Source organism: Numida meleagris, chromosome 26 (assembly GCF_002078875.1).
Source record: "Numida meleagris isolate 19003 breed g44 Domestic line chromosome 26, NumMel1.0, whole genome shotgun sequence".
Taxonomy (NCBI): domain Eukaryota; kingdom Metazoa; phylum Chordata; class Aves; order Galliformes; family Numididae; genus Numida; species Numida meleagris.
The window spans coordinates 3518149-3536984 of NC_034434.1; the positions used below are offsets into that span (position 1 = coordinate 3518149).

The 18836-nt window shown below is 61.0% G+C and overlaps 1 protein-coding gene across 1 annotated transcript; it reads left to right on the forward strand.

Annotated features, from left to right (window-relative positions):
• Window positions 2585–17414, forward strand: LASP1 (LIM and SH3 protein 1; the record flags this gene model as incomplete). Its single annotated transcript, XM_021378223.1, is given in 6 exon segments — window positions 2585–2679; window positions 10426–10510; window positions 14325–14432; window positions 16250–16400; window positions 16478–16569; window positions 17241–17414. Coding segments are annotated over 6 exon segments (705 nt in total), but the record flags the coding sequence as incomplete, so codon positions are not given.

Genomic DNA, 18836 nt, shown 5'->3' on the forward strand with positions numbered 1-18836 from the left:
CCCCCGTGTTAATCCTTCCTGCGGCTGCACGAGCCCCCCCCGCCTCCCGGAAAGCGCGATCTGATCGCGGCTTTAATAGCACGCGTGTCAGCTCCGAGCAAAGTCTGAAGGGCGGCTCTGCCCGCACCGCACCGGGCGGCAGCTGCGGGGGGAGCGGTGCGGAGCGCAGCGCTGCGCGGGTGCCGCGTTTGCCTTTTCCCGGAGCGAAGCGCTGACATCGGCAGCGCCCGTTCCGAGGTCCCCGGCCGAGACGGGCGGCGGACAGGGGCTGAGCCTCTCGCTCGGGCGGCTCCCGCTGCCGGCCCGGCGTCTCCGGGCGATGCCTTGCCGAGAACGAAGGCTCCGCTCGGCAGCGGGGGGGGGTTCCCTGCCCCCGGCCGAGGGCTGCGATGCTTCCGCTGCGGGAGCGACGCGGGGCCCCCGAGGGCCGCTGTCAGGTGACCGTGAAACGAAGCCGGGATTTGCTGTTAGTGCCTTAAACCCGGTCACAAACCCAGTGGGCTCTCCCGGCGTCGTCTCCGTCCTTTGAGTCGTGAATGGAGCAGCGGCAGCAGGAGCTCGTGCCGTGGGTGCCCAGCTGTGAGCTCCATCCTCGTGGAGCCACTCATCCCAAGTGTTGGTGGTGCTCAGTGTGCTGCACGCCCAGGAGAGCAGCTCCGGGCAGAGCACCAACCCGGGTGGAGGGGGGGGTGCAGCACCGTGCAGCTGCGCCTGGGCTCTGCTCCAGGTGCTCCGAGCACCTCAACCTGGGAACTGAAAAGCACCGACGTCAACGCTCCTGCAAAAAAGCTATTTGCAGCGTGGCCTCCTTTCTTTCTCTGCTGGAGGGTGAGGGGCGGCGGGATGGGAAGCACGCGGAGCTGCTGCTCCTGTGCCTGTTGTGCTGCTCCTTGGCGGTGCTGTGTTGGGGTGAGGTGAAGTTTGGAGGTAGCGGTGCTGAGGGCCGTGGGCAGCTCTCTGGGCACCGCAAACAGCTCATCTCTGCGTATTCACATTGTTACGGTGCTGTGGGTGGCTGGCAGGCTTGGAGAGATCCCTGAGTTACCTCCGGAATGGCAATAACACGGCTGCAAGGCTGTAAGTTGCGAGGTGCTTGCAGAGCTCTGAGTAATGTTGGTCTCCCTGTCCCTCCTGAAAGCATGGAGGGTGGGGGGGAAGAGTCCCGAGTGGGCAGGATAGGAGCTGGGTGACGGCGCAGGGCAGTGCACTGAGATGCCCCTCTGCTTGGCTGCCGTTAGCAGGAAGCCGAGGAGGAACTGGCAGGAGGAAAAGCACAAATACGTTGCTGTGAGCAACTGAGAGGCGGCGAGTTGTCCTGCTCCGCTGAGTCACAGCGCCGAGGGCTGTGTTTGTGCTCGGGGTGTGGTGCTGGGGGTGGGTGGCACAGGGCTGCGGCTGCTCCTGCAGGAGCAGAGCACGGCGCCAGCAGTGGAAACAGATGCTTGGGAGCTTCAAGGTGGAAAAAACAGTATGGGTGGAAACTGTAGCGCCAGCAGCAGCTGTTCTCCCTGTGTTTGCTCACTGCATCGCCTGACTCGGAGCCCTGGGTGCTGAGCTGCTGGTTGGGCTCTGCTTGTTCCTTCCGTGTCTCTGCGGAGTGGCAGCGGGCAGCTCGCGTGCAGAGTGTGAGCGCTGGTGGTGGAGAGCCACTGGGGTGGTGCTTTCCTTCTGCAATTCCCCTGCTCAGTTCTGCTCCCCAGGCAGGGGCTCCAAACCCCCAGCCCCTCGCTTGGAACCAGGGCATTGGGTCACAGCAGGGCATGGCTGGGGCTGAGCATCCTGCGGGGTTGTACAGCTGCTCTGAGCTGCTCCCACTGGGCTCCTTCCAGCCCTTGGGTCAGAGCGGCCCTAAATGCTCCAAATGCATCTTTAGAGCTCATTAGATGCTGCAGCCAATAACGTCGGGTTGTGATCTGAATTTTGAGTCTTTAACCTTGAATGTGAGCTGGAAGAAGAGCTGTGCTGCCGTGAGTCTGTGCCCAGCACTCAGATGGGGTGTGCGGGGGATGCTGGTGCTGGGCTGGGGGAGGATGCCCACTCCCCCTCCCCAGCATCAGGCTGCTCATCCTTATCTCTCCAGCCCTGCCCTGATAAGGTGCGGCTGTGGCTGCCAGCAGTGGGGGAGAGGCCCTGGAGGTGTGCATAGGGGGACCTTTGGGACGCCCATGTCAGACCAAGTGCTGCTCATGGGGAACTTTTGTTCTCTATCTCACTTGCAGCCCCACCTGACCCACTCTCCTGGCCAGCTCTGGGCTCCTATCAGCAGAAAAACCCACAGCAGAACCTTTGAAGCTGCTGGCTCTGCTGAGCGCCTGCGTGAGGAGGAGCCTTCTATCTCCTCCTCGGCCTAGCCCTGTGAATTCCTGATCTGGAGATAAAGCAACGCACTGCTGTAACACAAAGTCGTAAATGCTGCTGCTGTGTTGGGATAAGATGCGTTGGGAGAGGGGGACTCTGTCCCCAGGTCCTGGAAGGGCTGTGGGTATCAACGCTGACGTCTCTGGGCTGAGTTTCACAGAGCAGGGCCGTGTCCCATTAGAGCTGCCAGTCCCTCGTGCTGACCCCTCCTCTCCTCTGTCTGCAGTTCTGGCACAAAGCATGTTTCCACTGCGAGACCTGCAAGATGACCCTCAACATGAAGAACTACAAGGGCTACGAGAAGAAGCCCTACTGCAACGCGTAAGTGCTGCTGTGGGGGTGCTGGGGCTGTGAGCGCCGGGGGGGCTGCGGGACCCTCGTCCCTCTCAGTGGTTGGTTTTCTTACATCCTAAAATATGTGGTCCTGGAGCCCTGACCTGGTTCTATGGGACCGCTCCCCACTGCTCTGCAGCATCTAGGGGTGGGGAAATGGGTTCTGGCTGTGTCCTGAGAGCCAGTCCCGCTCCGTCCGCAGGTGAATAAGGCTCTGCTGTATGTGCTTCTTAATGTCTATAAAGCAGCTTTGCAACGAGATCTTTTGTAGCTGCTTCTCGTACATCAATGGGTCTTAGGAGGAAAATGAGATGATGTACTGCTGCTTAGCACTTGTGTAGCGAGCTCCATTCACAGAGTGCTTTAAAAACTCTAATCCTGACAACATCCTTGTAAGATGGGTATTAACCATATTCATGTCTAAGAATAGAAGGGAGAAGCAATAGGGCTGTCAGTCAGTGGTGCTGCAGCAAAACCCTCTTCTGTAGCTCCGGAACTGCTGAGACGGGTGGTGGGGACGCGTCCCTGAGAGTCCTGCAGGGCTGGGATGGTGTCCTGTGTGTCCCCCCGGGGGTGGCTGTGTCCTGGAGGGCGTGAGAGCCCTCAGCAGTCCTTGTCCCAGCCAAAGCCCCCTCCCCTGCGTGCTCCATCTCGGCTGGGACGTGCCCATCCCCAGCCATGCCACAGGCCTGGGGTCCTGTTCTGCTCCTTCCCTCGGCTGCTGCAAGGGAAGTGGGATAATAATGGGAAATTCCTGAGATTCCAAGGAGTCTGCGCAACCCCGACCCATCTCAGTTTCTCAACCCCCTCTGCTCCAGAGCTGCCTTTGATGCTGGCTGTGGCCTTAACTCTTTCCCAGCCGCCCCAAGAGCCTCTGCTCTCCCCAAGGGCAGCGCTCACATCGCACAGAGACCCACATCACATCGTGCCCTTCCTGCTCCCTGTGGCCGTGCCTTAACGCACAGGGAAGCGAATGCTCGGGGCCACTGGCACGGTGTGGGGTGAGGCTGTGCCGTGCCAGCGCCGTGGGGCAGAGCACAGGGGTCCGGGCAGGGGGACATGGGGACAGCCCGGCGGGTCCTGGTGCTGCGGGTGCCATCCTCCACCCGCCTGCAGGAGCGGGGGAACAGCAACGTTTACTCTGGCAGGGGAGCGGCTGCTGTGCTGAGCACAGGGTCTGCTCTGTTTGAGCCGTGGCCTTCTGCCAAATTCCAAAGTTTCTTTCTTCAAGAGAGCAGGAGGAAGAGGGCCGGGCTTCCTCCCGCTCTGCCATTGCCCGGCAATAAATCTGGGCGCTGCCTTTGGGCGGCTGCAGCTCTGGGCTCCCCGCAGCCTTCGTCCTGTGATGCAGCTGGGGGTGTGTGGGGCTGGGCTCATCCCATGGGAGCATGGGAGCACCTCGAGCTCCAAGAGGTGGAAGCAGGGGAAGGGCTGTATCCAGATTAGATATTGAGGAGACCTGAGCCACAAAGGGGCAGAGGCTGCTGGAGAGGCAGCAGGGGGTTTCTCTGCCCTGTCCCAGTTATGTGATCGTTCTGCTCATCTCCCTCGAGAGCATCTCCAGACAAGGCCAGGCTCCATCGTATTGCTACGATCTTGTCTGAATTCCTGCTGGTCTCAAAGTGATTGCTGTGCTGGATGTGCATGGCTCGGACAGCCCTGCTCCAGCTGCACCCATGCACCACCAGCATCGTGCAACCCCCCCGTGCTGCTGGGTTTGCTCCTTGGCTGCTTGCTCAGCCCCCTGAGCAGCAGCAGCAGCAGCACCCCTTGTTTGGGTTTGAGTTTGCATGGGGCACTGCTGCTGGCTCACCCCTGCACTCCCTATGCTGGTGAGTGGAGGGGAAACCACATTTTTCTCCCTCTCTGAGGGGCTCTGGGCTGTGCCAAAAGTACGTGGTGTAGGTGTGCTGGTCCCTGCTCCCTCCATCTGCTGCGTGTGACCGCAGCCTTACACTGCAGCTGCACCTGGCTGTGCTGCCCTGTGTGTGCACTGTGTCCTGGGCAGCGGGGAGCGCTGCCTGGCTCTGCACCCCCAGCAGCCCCAACACCTCCTGGTGCTCACCCTGAGGACCCCCCCCATAACCCCACCTCTGCTTTCCGTGCAGAGCTGTCCTGTGCCCCTGGGGCTCGTTTCTCACTTGGAAAAAGAGGAGCCCCAGCGATGCATTCTTGGCTCCGCGCAGTGCTCCATCTGGTAGCAGCCGCCTCCGTTAACACAGTGATCCCTCAAGCTGGGGGGGGGAAGAGGGGCAGGAAGGGATAGTGGAACAACTGTGCCCCGGGTGGGTGTCTGGGTGTTAGTTTGTGTGGCTCTGGGTGGAAGGAGTGTGCCCCTCTGTGCTGGGGGCTCTGAGCAGCCCCTGTGCTGTGGGTAAGTGGGAGTGGGTGGCTCTGGGGCCAGGCAGGGTGTGCGGGGAAGGGCCCTGGGTTCCTCTTCTGCATGGAGAGAGGTGGGTGCTTGGGGTCCTGTCTCCCCCTCCCCCCCTCAACCTTCCCAGCCCTGGGGTTTGGAGGATGGGCAGCGTGCTCCTGCTGCAGGTATTGGGTGCCCACGCAGACACTGCCCTATTGTTGAGCACAAGCAGATGGTGAGTGAGCGTGTTCGCTGAGAAACACAATCCTGTCGTCAAGGTGCCAAAGGGGGGGGGGTCCTCTCACAGCAGCGATACCCTGTGCCCCATCCCTGCACAGGGTGGGGGAGCTCAGGTGCAGTTCCCGGGCAGCAGCCCTACAGCCATGCAGAGCCCATGGGGCTGGGCTGTGGGTGCCTGTTGTGTTCCCAACCTTGCTTATCCATGTCCGGGGCCAGGGACCTTGTGGAAAAAACCAGTAGTGCTGCGATGCCGGCTCTGTGCCCATACACAGAACTCTGGGGCCTGGGGGGGTGTACAGGCAGTGCTCTGTTTGGGGACAGAGGGGGGGGACAGGGCGGCTGTGGGATGAGCAGCACCGCTTCCAGGAGCTGCTGCTGCTGACTTCACAGCTTGGCACGCCCCGCTCTGCTGTTGCTTGAAATCTTTCCACTGTGGATGAAAGCAGGTTCTTGGAGCGGGTTGCTTGCACTGCAACACCCTCTGTAAGTGCTGGCACAGCCTCTGGGAAAGCGGGGGGGGAGCTGAGCGAAGCCCCAGGAAGGCAGCACAGGGCCGTCCCCTGCTCAGCACCGGGCTCCTTGTGCTGGAGCTGTGCCCACGGGTCCCCCTCTGCCTCCCTGGGGCGGCCTCGCTGAGGAGCTCGACCCGCAGCGCTGTGCTGTGCTCAGCACGGGCCGGGAGCAGATGCTGGGAGAAGCGGCAGCTGCACACGCAGAGGGCTGGCCCAGCCATTTTGGCAGCCTGCAAACGCTGGGAGGAACTGAGATCCCACTCCGCACCCTGCCCGTTCGGGGTGGGATGTTTGCAAGCTCTCCGCAAAGTAGCGGGGCGCTGCTTTCGTTTAAGAAAGAACAACAGTTCGTTATTTTTTAAGCGTGTCCCCACGAGCCAGCAGCTCCGGGAAGGGCAGGATGTGACCGTGGAACCCGCTGGCAGCGCCCAGCCTATGGCTCCCTCCATGTCACTCTTTGTTCCCAAAGCCGCCGTGGGGGGGGACGCTGACCTCCTGGAGGTGTTGGGCTGGGCTGCACCCCTGCCCCAAAGCCCTCGCTTGGAGCCTCTGCGTGGGCGCAACCGATGCACCGAGCTCTTGCAAACGCTGCTCGCTGCCGAAATGCAGCGTTGGAGTCATGCTGAAAGCGGCAGCTCTTGTTCCCGTTGTCTTGCAGAAGCGTCCCGCTGCTGACCTCGCTGGAGAAGCGCAACTCTGTCTCCAAGGGGTTCACGTGCGGCCCCCTCAGCTCCGTGGTGGGGCTGCTATGGGGTGGGTGGGAGGAGCCGCCGTGTCCCCGCGAGCTGTGCCCGTGCCACGCAGCTCTTAGCGGCGGCTCTTCGGGAGAGCTCCCGCACCCACAGAGCCAGCAGAGCCAGCTGGGGGGTGCGGAGCAGACAGACCCTGATCCCCAGTAATCCCCAGCTGCCTCCAGGTGCTGGCGGCCCCAAACTGCCCCTAATGCAGCAGCCAGACGGGCTCGGTCTGCCCTGCAAAGACTGCCCTGACCTGGTTTAGTGGCACAGCGCGAGGTGCATGGGGCTCCGGGGCTGCGTGGGGGCTCGCTCCCCTTTCTGGGGGAGAGACAACGTGCATCGCCTTTGGAGGGTGGTGAGCAGCTCCATGGATGGTGCCTGCAGAAAGCGAATGGGAGAGAGGCCCCGAGCAGGGAGGTGCATCCCGTATCGCCCTGCTCTGTGTCCCTGCGTGCTGCTCATCAGCAGCCCCATTGGATCCCAAGTCTCCCATTCATTAGGCGCTAATTAGGCACGGGGTGCCTGCTAGGAGAGGCCCGCAGCTGGCTCTTGCTTCCTCCTGAGCTCTTGGATCCCAATCCCATGTAGAGCCACCTCCTCCGAGGCGCTGGGCTCAGCACTGCAGGGCCATGGTGCAGTGCCAGGGCCGTGGTGGGCACGGATCCTTTTTGTGCTGGGTGCTGAAGGCCATTGCTTGCTGATGGCACAGGTGGTTTTGCTGCGTGCTGCTCGTGCTTCTGGAAGAGGCAGGCTGGGCACTGAGCACCTTCCTCACCTGCACCAGTTATGGGTCCAACTGCGGGATGGGGAGCACGAGAACACCCCACATGGGGAGGGATGTGGCAGCCCCGTCCCCATCCCCGCTGCAATTCCGCTTCCCGCACACGCAACATCCCCAACCCGAGGCAATCCGTCGGCGCTTCCTCATTAAGATTTAATTTACTGCTGAGAGCGCTGGGGCTGATTCTCATGCATACGAGATGGTTTCCCCGTTGCAGGGAGGTGGACATCTGTGGTCGTGCTGAGGGTCCCCGCTCCTTCGTTCCCAGCACACGGAGATGCCATCGGAGCAGGCGGATCCCAGAGCTCTGTGCAGAGCTGATGCCCGGCCCTGGGGGAAGTGATTCACTTGATGCATTTCTTCCCATTCCCTGGTGCAGACACATTGCTGCCCCCAGCAGCAGGTGTGGGGCTCGGGGGGGCTGCAGCCCTGGGGAGGGTCCTGCAAAATCTCACCGACTGGGGTGGAAACCCAATGCTGGTTTGTGCCCATCTCTTCATCCCTCCCCAGCCCCTGCCCACGCTGTCTTCCAGAAGGTGGTGATGATGATTTTGCCCTATAGCTGTGGCCGTGTGGCTTCCCCCAGCTCGGTGGGGATGATTTGTGGCGTTGCTTTGCAGTCCCACAGCGCTGGGGGCTTCCTCCTCCCCACACCCCACGCTCGGACCCTTCCCCGCGCTATTAGCATGCCCGGAGCATTGGATGCGGTTGCCATGGAAATGGGATGATTTAGGCTCTGAGAGCACGGAGCTGTGACAGAGAAGAGGATGCAGCTCGGTGCTGCACCGCTGTGATTGCCTTTGCCCTTTGCAGGAGCTGCACAGTGTCACGCTGCGCTCTGCAGCTCTGGGGCTGCTGCCCCCCAGACCCCCAGGCCAAGCACAGCACCACAGCCAGCAAAGAGGTTTGGTATTTTTTGCCTTTGTGCTTAAAAAATGGGTTTGTTCTCTTTGACCTCAATGCGAGTCAGGTGGTAGCTTCCAAGAAGCTGAGGAAGGGGCTCCCTGGTGTGAGTGGGGAGCGCCTGGACTGTCCTGCAGTGCTGCTGAGCTGCAGCGGTGCATGGAGTGCACAGGTGCTGCTGCAACGGAGCCCCAGCACCCTGAGCAGCCGCCTCCTGGCACCGTGTTGGGATGAGAGCACGCGTTTCCTGCACCTAGGTTTGGACAGAAAGCAGTGCATGCACTGCTGGCTCTGCAGCACAGATACTCTGGCCATAATGCATGTGCAGCATTCAGGAGCATCATGCTAACTGCAGCCCCAGCCATGCGGGCAGACCCTGCTCCTTTTGCAGCCCCCGTTGTCTCCCTTTAGCGGCGGGCTGGGTCCCATGGCTGTGCTGCTGATTGCTGCCCTGAGAACATCACTCAGGCAGAGGCTCTGCTGTGGAGCTCTAGCCACAATTCCCAGTGGATAGAGGGGTCCAGAGATCGCCTGCTCCGCCATCCCCACAGCTTTAGCTTCTGGGAGAGCCAACCACCAAGAGCCCTGCTTCCACCCCAGCACTCCAGCCGATGGCAGAGCCCCCCCAGCACCGCGGTGTGGGGTTCGGTCAGCACAGGGCTGGCACTGCAGAGAGCCCCGCAGCACCCAGCTGGGTGAGCGCTGTGCCCGGCCGTGGTGGGAGCAGAGCCTGAGCACACAGCGCCGTATTCCCCCGATCAGATTAATCTAAACAGAGATTAAACCATATCCTTGGAGCGGCCGGCGATCTGCTGACATCCAGCGCTGCTTCTCATCCCTCTCGGCTGCTGCCGGGCTGCCTTTCCCCTTTCTGCAAACCACATCTGCTTTGTCTGCTTTCTGTGTGTGCGTGGGGGGGGGGGGTTCTCTGTTTTCTCAGTCTATTTTTGTTGTCTCACTTCCTGCGTTGCTGTGAGGTATGTGCTGCTCTCAGGTCCGTGTCTCAGTGTCGCGGTGCAGCTGGCTTCCTGCTGCTCTGACTGCAGCGTGCCCGGCCGTGGGCAGAGCTGCTCGCGCTGCTCCTGTGTGTGCAGTGAATTCCCGGTGGCAGCTCTCGGGGCACAGCCTGGGGCTGTCAGACCCATAGGGCTCCCACGAGGTCTGGGCAGGGATGGGGCTGCAGCTCCCCATGGCTCAGGGCTCGCTCCGGCCGCCAGCATAGGAGCCACCATCGGGTCAGAGCCGCATGCCCCAGCAGCAGACCCCATCTGCGGGGTCTGCAGGTTTTATTTTCAGCCCTGTTCGCCTCCTTCCAGAGCTGCCGTGGAGGAGGAGAGCTGCCTTGTCTGGGCTTTTGGGAGGGTTTGTTCAAGTGAGGGGAGGTGAACGTGAGCTATGGGTGGTGCTGCCCTGTGCCCCCCAGATCCGAAGCGCTGCGTCTGGGGACAGCTGCTGCCGTGTCTGGTGGTGCCCAGCGATGGATTTGCTCATGGAACCCCCCACGTTCCAGCAGCTTTCCCTTCCTTCTGGGCAGGGGAAGGGCTGCATGAAGTGTTCCCATCTCAGAGGGGGCTCGCAGCATTTGTGTCGGGTATTTACCTCCAGCCACAGCTCTGTGCCGATAGCAGAGCCGGTGTGGGCAGCACTGCAGGAATGCTGCTGGGCTGCGGCTCTCCTGCTTTACAGCCCCAGGTCGGGCACGTCCCAAGCAATCACCCGACGTGTGGGATGGGTGTAGGTGAGAAGCGCCACGAGTCAGGCACCGTTCTGCTGACGAGGCTCCTGCTGGGTGGTGATATCCTCAGTGTGAGGTCTGTGGCTGAAACTGCAGCAGAGAGAGCGAGGAGAGCACCGGGCTCCTCTGAGCCATCCCGGCGGGAGCAGCGGAGCGGAGGCAGAGTGGTGTAAACCAAAATGTTTCCTTGGCCTTTTGAATGCAAAAAGCGACGGTCCCGACGAAGGTGTCTTGGGGTCCATCCAGAACTCGGGCACAAACCTGCAAAGACGTTTTCCTCTGGGAAAAATCACTAAGAAATAAAAAATGCAAGTCCTCCTTATCCGCTTTTCCCCATAAAAGCAGCGGAGCGTGGCGGGGGGGTGAGGGCGGTGGCTGCTCTGGGAGCTGCAGGCGCACACCTCCAGCACAGTGCCATGGAGGGGGGGGGGGTGGGCACCCGGTGCTGACGCTGTCCCTTCCCCCCGCAGACACTACCCGAAGCAATCCTTCACCATGGTGGCAGACACTCCCGAGAACCTGCGCCTAAAGCAGCAGAGCGAGCTGCAGAGCCAGGTAAGCGTGCGCTGCGCTTTGTGCGCGCTGCTTTGTGCGTTCCGCTGCGCCCCGTCGTGCTGCATTGTGCGCTCCGGTGCTTCCCTGGAGCGCAGCAGGAGAGGTGTGCATGGGGCGTGGGTCCCTGCTTGGCTGTTTGCCCTTCCACTCATCCGTGGCAGCTCTGAGCTGCCTCCCCCGGGCACCCCCCGGCCCCGCAGTGGGATTTTCCCTGCTGGCACCCAGCAGTGCGCTGGGGTGAAATGGCAAAGGACGGGCGTGCGCTCTGCGGGCACCGATTTCGGATAAACCCAAAGGTTGGAGGGGTTGGAAGCCCTGGCAGGCAGAAACGAACAGATGGAATGGATATCGGTGGAAGAGGGGAGGCTGTGTGAGGAGGGAGCTGAGCAGACGTGCCCCGTTCTGTGCCCTAAGGTGTCCCAGAATTCCCCAGCTCTGGTGCTGAGCTCTGAGCACTGCTCCGCGCTCCTGGGATTGCTCTGGGTGGGCAGCGGGCAGAGCTGCAGTGGGAGAGAAGGCATCCAGGGGCAGCTCTGGCTTGAGTCACCGTCTCTGGGGAGAGCACAGGATGTGGCAACTGTTCTGGGAATCTGTTTAACTTCTTTTTTCTTCTTCTTTTTATTTTTTTTTCTTATTATTTCCTTCAATGGAATGGGGCAAAGGGGAAAGGGGAAAGGGGCAGAGTCCACCCAGAGCTGTCGGCGTTGGCTCAGCGCGGTGCTGGCAGCGGGTGGGCAGCACTGGGTTGGGGTTTGCCCAGGGTTGGGGTTTGCCCAGGGTTGGTGTGAAGGTGAGCAGTCATCCTGCGGGGTCACCATGTTCTCCTCCATGTTCTTGGAGGAGATGCTGCCCTCCTTGCCCTCCTCCTCCTCCTCTCCCTATGAGCCTGGAGCCGCCAGGAGCAGGAAAGCAAACAGGAGAGGGGTCAAGACCTCACCTGGTGGCAGATAGAGCTGTGGGAGCTGAGCTTTGCAAGGCCGGCCCTGCACTGCACGCTGCCCAGCTGCTCCCTGCGTGCTCGGATGGAGCTCAGCCCGGGTTCGCTCTGCACCCCATGGAGCTGCGAAGGGGACGCGGTTGCTTTTGCCTCGGTAACAATCGAGAAAACGCTGCACCAAGTGCACTGCAGCCCCCAGTGCTGCTTTTACAATGAGCTCAGCTCCTCATTAGCTCTTGCTTATTAAAGAAGACCCCGGGGAGGGGGTGCTGGCACTGCCTGGGCTTTTCTGTGGCTCGCTGGGACGCTCAGCTCCCCGTGCTGTGCGCAGGGCTGGATGTGGCTGGAAGCGAAAGTAGGTTCCCTCCTCTGCACGAGGTCAGTGCAGGGTGCTACCCATCCCATTTCACTGCACTGAGTGGTGCTGGGACCCAGACATCTGTGCCCAGAGCAGGGACAGTGCCCCAGGAGGGGCTGGGGGCTGCATCTCATTCCCACACAGCTCCTCCACCGCTGCAGTGTGCACGGCCTCTCCTTAAAGGAAGGGACTGGAGCAGACACCCTCTGCTCTCTTAACGTTCCCAAATGCTCAGCAACTGCTGTTTCTTGTGGGAGGTGAAGCAAAGCTCCGTGCACAGCTCCTGTCAGCGCTGGGGCATCGCGGGAGCAGGGTTGGCTGTGTGTGAGCGTGGCACGAGAGGGGCTGGGGAGCAGCTGGGGGCTTCCAGTCTGCGGGACACCAGCACCCACCTCTTGGTGCAGGGATGGGCTGAAAGCACAGCTCCGGGGAGCAGAGGGGATGGGCGCAGCGCTGGGCACAGGGGATGGGGAGCAGTGTGTGGGAGCTGCCTGGAGCCCCCCCAGGGAGGGCAGACCTTGGAGGTGCTGTTGATAGGATCTCAGTGCCTTTGTTCTGCCTACAAAGGGACTCTCCTGTTTTGTATTTCTCGAAGCACTCCGGCTAAAACTGCCACCACTGTGTTTCATGGCCAGCCTCGTAGTGACAGCAGGAGCCGAGCAGACCCTTCAGAGCTCACCCCCAGCCCTTCCAGAGCAGGAGCCGAGCTCGGGCTGCAAACTGCCTAAACTGGAGCTGATAGCTGGGAGCTGTGTTAGGGAAAAGGCGATCGGAGGCTCCGTGTCCTCTGTGGGGCTGCTGCTGCTGGAGCTCCGCGGCAGCTCCGTGCTTCCCTTCTCAGCTGTGTTTGTGGGTGACCCCGGCGGGACCGGCAGAGCCGGTTGTGCACCGGTAACGGGGCGAGCAGATCCACCGCCTTCCTCCTGCGTTTGTGTTTGTGGAGAGGGCGTCTTCTGTTCCGGTCACTGCAGACGCTGGATAATAACAACGTCCTGCGCAGCTAAATGCGTCTGCAAAGTGACAGCTTTTACGCCTGCAGCCTCGTCTCGCAGCCCACGTGCGGTGAGCAAATGGCAGGGTTCCCCTTCTGTGGTTCCTCCCGAATGCTAAAAATGGGCATTTCGGGGGGAGCCGCCCTGCCCCAGCCCCGCAGGTACCCGCAGCACGGGGCGGGCGCTGGCTGCCCTATAAGGGCAAGGAGAAGCAGCGAGTTGCCCTTTCCAAGCACTTCCTCCCTCCTTCCTCTGTCTGCCCTGGCCCTGGTGATGGCTGCAGTGTCCCCTGCTCTGCGTTTTCCCCTTGTCCGTGCCTTGCTCTGATTGCCATGGGGCAGCACGTACTGTGCCTCACGTCCTGGCATCATCCCCCCCCCCCCAGCTCCTGGGCTGGGCTCCCCCTGCATCCAGAGCAGCCCCGTACAGGATCCTTTGGGGCTGCGTTGCTCTAACCTGAATGTTATAGGGAGAAAAAGGGAGGGGTGAGATTCAGGAGGGTATGGAATATCAGGGGAACCGCTTAGCCCTGTGGTGAGCTTCTTGCTTGAGGATGCTTTACCTTTCCTTCTCTTGCTTGTCGAGCTGTGCGTTTGCAGCCCAATACGTAACACCCCAAGGCTGCTCCTTCCTTATGGCAGTGTTTGGGATGTGTCCCTTATCCCCACCAGCTCAGGCTCAAGCAAACAGAGGCTTCTGCCCTCAAATCAGCCTCACGGTTCCTCCCTGATGCACTTTGGCATCTTGGTTGCATCGTTACCCTCCCAGGGAGGACTCTGCAGCCTGGTTCATTGAACCTTTGCTTTCTAACGTCACGTCTGAGTTACCAGTCGTGGATCACGCCGTGCACAGCTGTGGCTGTGGGGAAGGCCTGGAGGCTCCGTAGCTTCCATAGCTCGCGTTTCTGCTGCTGTGCAGGGTGGGAGCAACGTGTTTGCAGGGTGCAGCTCGGGGCTGCATGCTGGAAACGCGGGCTGAACGCTGCACAGAGCTACTGAAAAGTGTGCAAGCGGACGAGTGAAAGAAAGCAGGGCTTTGCTGGTGCTCAGCATGATGGGAGATGGCAGCGTCTGGCAAACAAATGGGGATGCTCGGTTCTGCTGGCCTCCAGCCCCACAGCCTGCTCTGTGATGGCCGTCCTGGGCCTTTTCTGTCCCTCGGTGTCCCCTGGTGGAGCAGTGGGTGCAGCTCGTGGAGCCCTCGGGACCCACACGCGGGCACAGAGCTGCAGCTGAGCTGACCCGCGGTGGCAGCCTGCAGGAAACGCGGAGTGAATCCAAGTGACCCCAGCCCCGCTGAGAGCACAACAGGATGAGCAGAACACAGGATGCTGCTGTGCTCCGGCTCTTGGCAGCGCCCCATTTTGCTGTTAGTGGATTCATTATAGGAGCTCCTGCACAAACCTGGGGCTCAGACAGGGCAGCTGTGGGGACAGCGAGGTCCATCTGGGTGAGCAGAGCCGCCCCGCACGCTGCGCTCCCCCGTGGCTCACTCTGTTTGTTCTCACTCCCCCCCCCCCCCTCCTAGATTCGCTACAAGGAGGAGTTTGAGAAGAACAAGGGGAAAGGCTTCAGCGTGGTGGCCGACACCCCGGAGCTGCAGCGAATCAAAAAGACTCAGGATCAGATCAGCAACGTGAGTGCCTTCGGATCGCGGTGTCTGATGCTGCGGAGCTGTGTGTGTGTGTGGGGGGGGGGCACGCACCATCACCGGGCTGTCACCGTAACTCACCGTCACCTGCGCTGTCACTGTCACCTGAGCTGTCACCATAACCCACCTTAACCTGAGCTGTCACTGTCACCCAGGCTGTCACCGTCACCCACTGAGCACGCAGCACCACGTGGAGCTCTGGGCTGTGTCGATGAGAGACCCGGCTCTCCCTTTCCAAAAATGGGAAGCCCGGGTCTGGGTTGGATGTCAGGCTGCATGCTGCTCCCCCCATCCCTGCCCGGGTGCTGCGTGCAGGATGTGGATGGCTGTTTCCATAGTGAAGGAGGAGGATGTGCTGCGTTAGTGCAGCTGACCTGGGGCACTGTGACACAGCCACCTGCAGCAGTGCATCCCTCCAGCAGCACGCAGGGGGTTAATTAACCTTTAGCTGCTGGTGAAAGTCATGTGCGTGGCCCTTATCTAACAGCCCAAGCTGTTGAAAAACCTGGCCCAGCAGCAAGCCGGGAGGTTCCTCACTGAGCCCTGACCCTGCCTCGAGAGCTGCAGCTTTGCATGCAGAATCCTTTGGGTTTCTGAGAGCTGCCATGCTGGCATGAGGAAAGGGAGCCCGCGTGAAGGAGCTCACACACACACAAACACAGCACACCCTGCGGGGCGGAGGCGGCTGTTTGTTCCCTCTCCTTTTGATCCCATTGTGCAGCTCTGGGCAGCACTGCTGCTCTGCTGGGGGGGGCTGCAGGGCGTTATCTGCACATCCAGCCTCGAACCCGAAGGCTCTGCCTGGGCTGGGGGCTGCTGGGTGCATCTTCCTGCGCAGGAGGCGTTCAGAGCCCTGCAGGCATCTGGCTGCCAGCCTGGCATGGCAGTGACCCACTTAGCACCCCCTGCATGAAGCCTGCTCCGCTGGCAGGGCTCTGCGCCGCAGGGGGGGGTGAGCAGCACAGGAGCTGCACGCCGAGCCACAGCACTGCCCCAAAGCTCCCCCTGCATGGGGCGCAGATGCAGCCCCACACAGCAGGAAACCCTCCTGGGAACGGAGCTGTGCAGAGCCTGACCCCTGTGCCTCCGAGCCTGGGGAAGCGCAGTCCTGCAGCAGCGTCCCCGTCCCCGCAGCTCTGCTCCAGGCTTTGCCTCCCGCCTGCAGGGAGCCCGCTGGAGTGCCCTTCAGTACAGCACTGTTTAACCAGCAGACAAATGGGCTCCAGGTGCTTCCCAACGGCAGGGTATTCATTAACGTGAGCAGCTATTAATTTTTACACTGTGCCCAGGCGCTGGGTTAACCCTTCGCAGCGGGGTGGGATCTCTAGAGGTGCTTTTGCTCTGTGCTCCTGCGGTGCAAAGGGTTGGGAGCCTGCTCCCAAACCTCACCCGTGCCTGGAAACCTCCTGTATCACACCCCGGGACCCTAAAGTTCCCCCTCCTCTGAGCACGAGGGGGAGTCACCCATTTCAGGCTGCCTGCTCCTCCCCATGTACCTTAGTGCATGTCCTGAGCACAGCGATTCTCTGCCCCTGCTCCAGGTGGAGGCTTTGGGAGCCTTTTGCTCGCTCTGCTCGCACCTGAATGCTGAACCCTTCCTCATTTGGGGCACCACTGCTTTATAGGGTTTCCCTCCTTCCCCTTCCTATGCCCACTCCCATCTCAAAGCAGCCGCTGCCCTGAGCTTCCTGCCCTGCCACCCTTGGGAGAAGCAGCGAGCTGGGACCTAAGGATGCTGCTGGGGGGCCAGGACCTGCAGAGCCACCCAGGCTGCGCTCTGAGCTCTTCTACCTCCTCCGTAGATCAAATACCACGAAGAGTTTGAGAGGAGCAGGATGGGCCCCAGCCCCAGCGAGGGCGCAGAGATGGAGCGCAGGAACTCCCAGGAAAGCGCCAATTACCGACGGCCGGAGCAGCACCAACCACAGCACCACGTCCAGCCCAGCAACCCAGGTAAGGGCCGTCCCAGCACCTCGGGGTTTCATGTGGCCACAGATCCTGGTGCTAACGGTGTCATCCTTCCTGCCCAGTGTACCAGCAGCAGCCGGCCTCGCAGTCCTACGGCTACAAGGAGCCCGCGGCGCCCGCCTCCACGCAGCGCAGCGCACCATCCGCGGCGGGGGTGAGTGCGGGGTCTTCAAGGTCCCTTCCAACCCAAATCATTCAGCAATCCTGTGATCCTGGAGGTCCCTTTCAACCCAAACATTCTATGAGTCTGTGATCTTGGAGGTCCCTCCCAACCCAAACCATTCATTGGTCCTATGATCCTGGAGGTGGTCCCTTTCAACCCAAGCCATCCTATGGTTCTATGATCTTCAAGGTCCCTCCCAACCCAAGCATTCTATGGTTCTATGATCTTCAAGGTCCCTCGCAGTCCAAACCATTCATTGCTCCTGTGATCTTGGAGGTCCCTTTCAACCCAACCATCCTATGGTTCCATGATCTTCAAGGTCCCTCCCAATCCAAACCATTCATTGCTCCTGTGATCTTGGAAGTCCCTCCCAACCCAACCATTCTATGGTTCTGTGATCCTTGAGGTCCCTCCCAACCCAAGCATTTTATGGTTCTATGATCTTCAAGGTCCTTCGCAGTCCAAACCATTCATTGCTCCTGTGATCCTGGAGGTCCCTTTCAACCCAACCATTCTATGGTTCTGTGATCCTTGAGATCCCTCCCAACCCAAGCCATTTGGTGATCCTGTGATTCTCTGATTCCATGGCTATTGCTGGCACGGCTCCGTGCCCTGGGGGTCCCTGGTGGGCTCCGTGCCCGCTGACCGCTCTCTCCCCACAGAAGCGTTTCCGCGCCGTCTACGATTACAACGCGGCCGATGAAGACGAGGTCTCCTTCCAGGACGGTGACACCATCATCAACGTGCAGCAGATCGACGACGGCTGGATGTACGGCACGGTGGAGCGCACGGGCGACACGGGCATGCTGCCCGCCAACTACGTGGAGGCCATCTGAGGGGGTGGGGCCGAAGCCCCCCCACCACGTGGCCCCGGTGCGCGCGCGTCTCTCCCCCAGCATCCCTTACCTCTGCCGGAGCCGTGTCCCGACGTCCCGGTTTCTTTGTGTTTCTGCAGCCGCCTCTGGTTTCTCTCGCCAATGTAGCTTCGTTCTAGCTCTGTCGGGACTGAGGGTCTGTCTGCGAGGGATGTCGGGGGCTCTGGGACCAAACGTTTCTCCCTCCGCCTTCCTCCTCCCTGCCGCAGGGGATGGGGCACACACACCAGGCTGCCCCCCCCCCCCCAGTGCACTGGGAATGCAGGGGGAGGGAGGAGCAGAATCATTTCCTTAGGACCAAATGTCCCGCCTCTTGCAGGGCAGGGAGGGATGCTGGGGGGACCAGCTGGCAGCACCCCCCTGCGCTGCTCCGGCTCTGCTCGTCCCATTGCTTCCCCCCGCTCTCTGCTGTTCCCATTCCGACTGCACTCCTTCAGTCCTCAGTGTTGCAAACCAGAAGAATATTTGCGGTTCAAATCTTTAAAAAAAAATCTTTTCTTGGGATTCAGAGTGGCTCTGGGCAGCCCCGGGAGCGGCTCCTGCTGCTTTTTTGGAGTCTGGCCGCCTCATTCTGCATCCCAGGCTGAGCGGTGCTGCTGAGCAGGAGCACCTGCTGCCCCGACCTCGTGTCCCCCCGCAGCTCCGGTTCTCTCCTCTTGGGTCCCCATCCCTGTGCCTCTTTGGGCCCAGTGTGACATATCTCCCTGCTCTGTCACCGCTCTGGGGGCTGTCCCCACCGGCAGCAGAGGCAGGGAGGGGGTTTGGGCACCCCGAGCCCTGTGCTATTCCTCTCCTCTCACCCGCTGGTCCCCAGCGGTGGTGGCCGCTGATGTGGGATCGCATCATGGACCAAGATTTCAAAGCACATCTCTGTCCCCTTCCCGTTTGGGCTGGGAAGGTCCCAGAGCTGAAGGTAAAACTGGAAGCCTGCAGCCAGGTGCTCTTGTCCCAAAGGACCAAAGTGACCAAGCTCAGACAGCCCTCAGCTCTGCCTGGGGACAATCCCATGGGACGGGGCAGGACCCCACGGGGAGCATCCCACCCCACTCCTGCCTCCATCCCACTGGGACCGGAGGCAGCGGGGTGGGCTGCACGGGTGGGGGTCCACTCGGTGCTACACAGGCAAGTGCAGGAGGAGGGGAGGGGGGCAGAGGGTCCACATCCCTCCCCGTAACTCCGTCCTTCATCATCCTTGTCTGGGAAACAGTGGGGGGAGCGTCAATGTGAATAAACCGTTTTTTAATGGACCAAATAACACAGGTGATCACGTTTTGGTATACAGACCTTTTTTTAATGCTACCTTGGAACCATTGTCCTGAGTCTCCGCGCCCTTTCTTCCCCCACCGCGGGAAACGAAACCTCTTAACTGCTTCATTTCTGCCT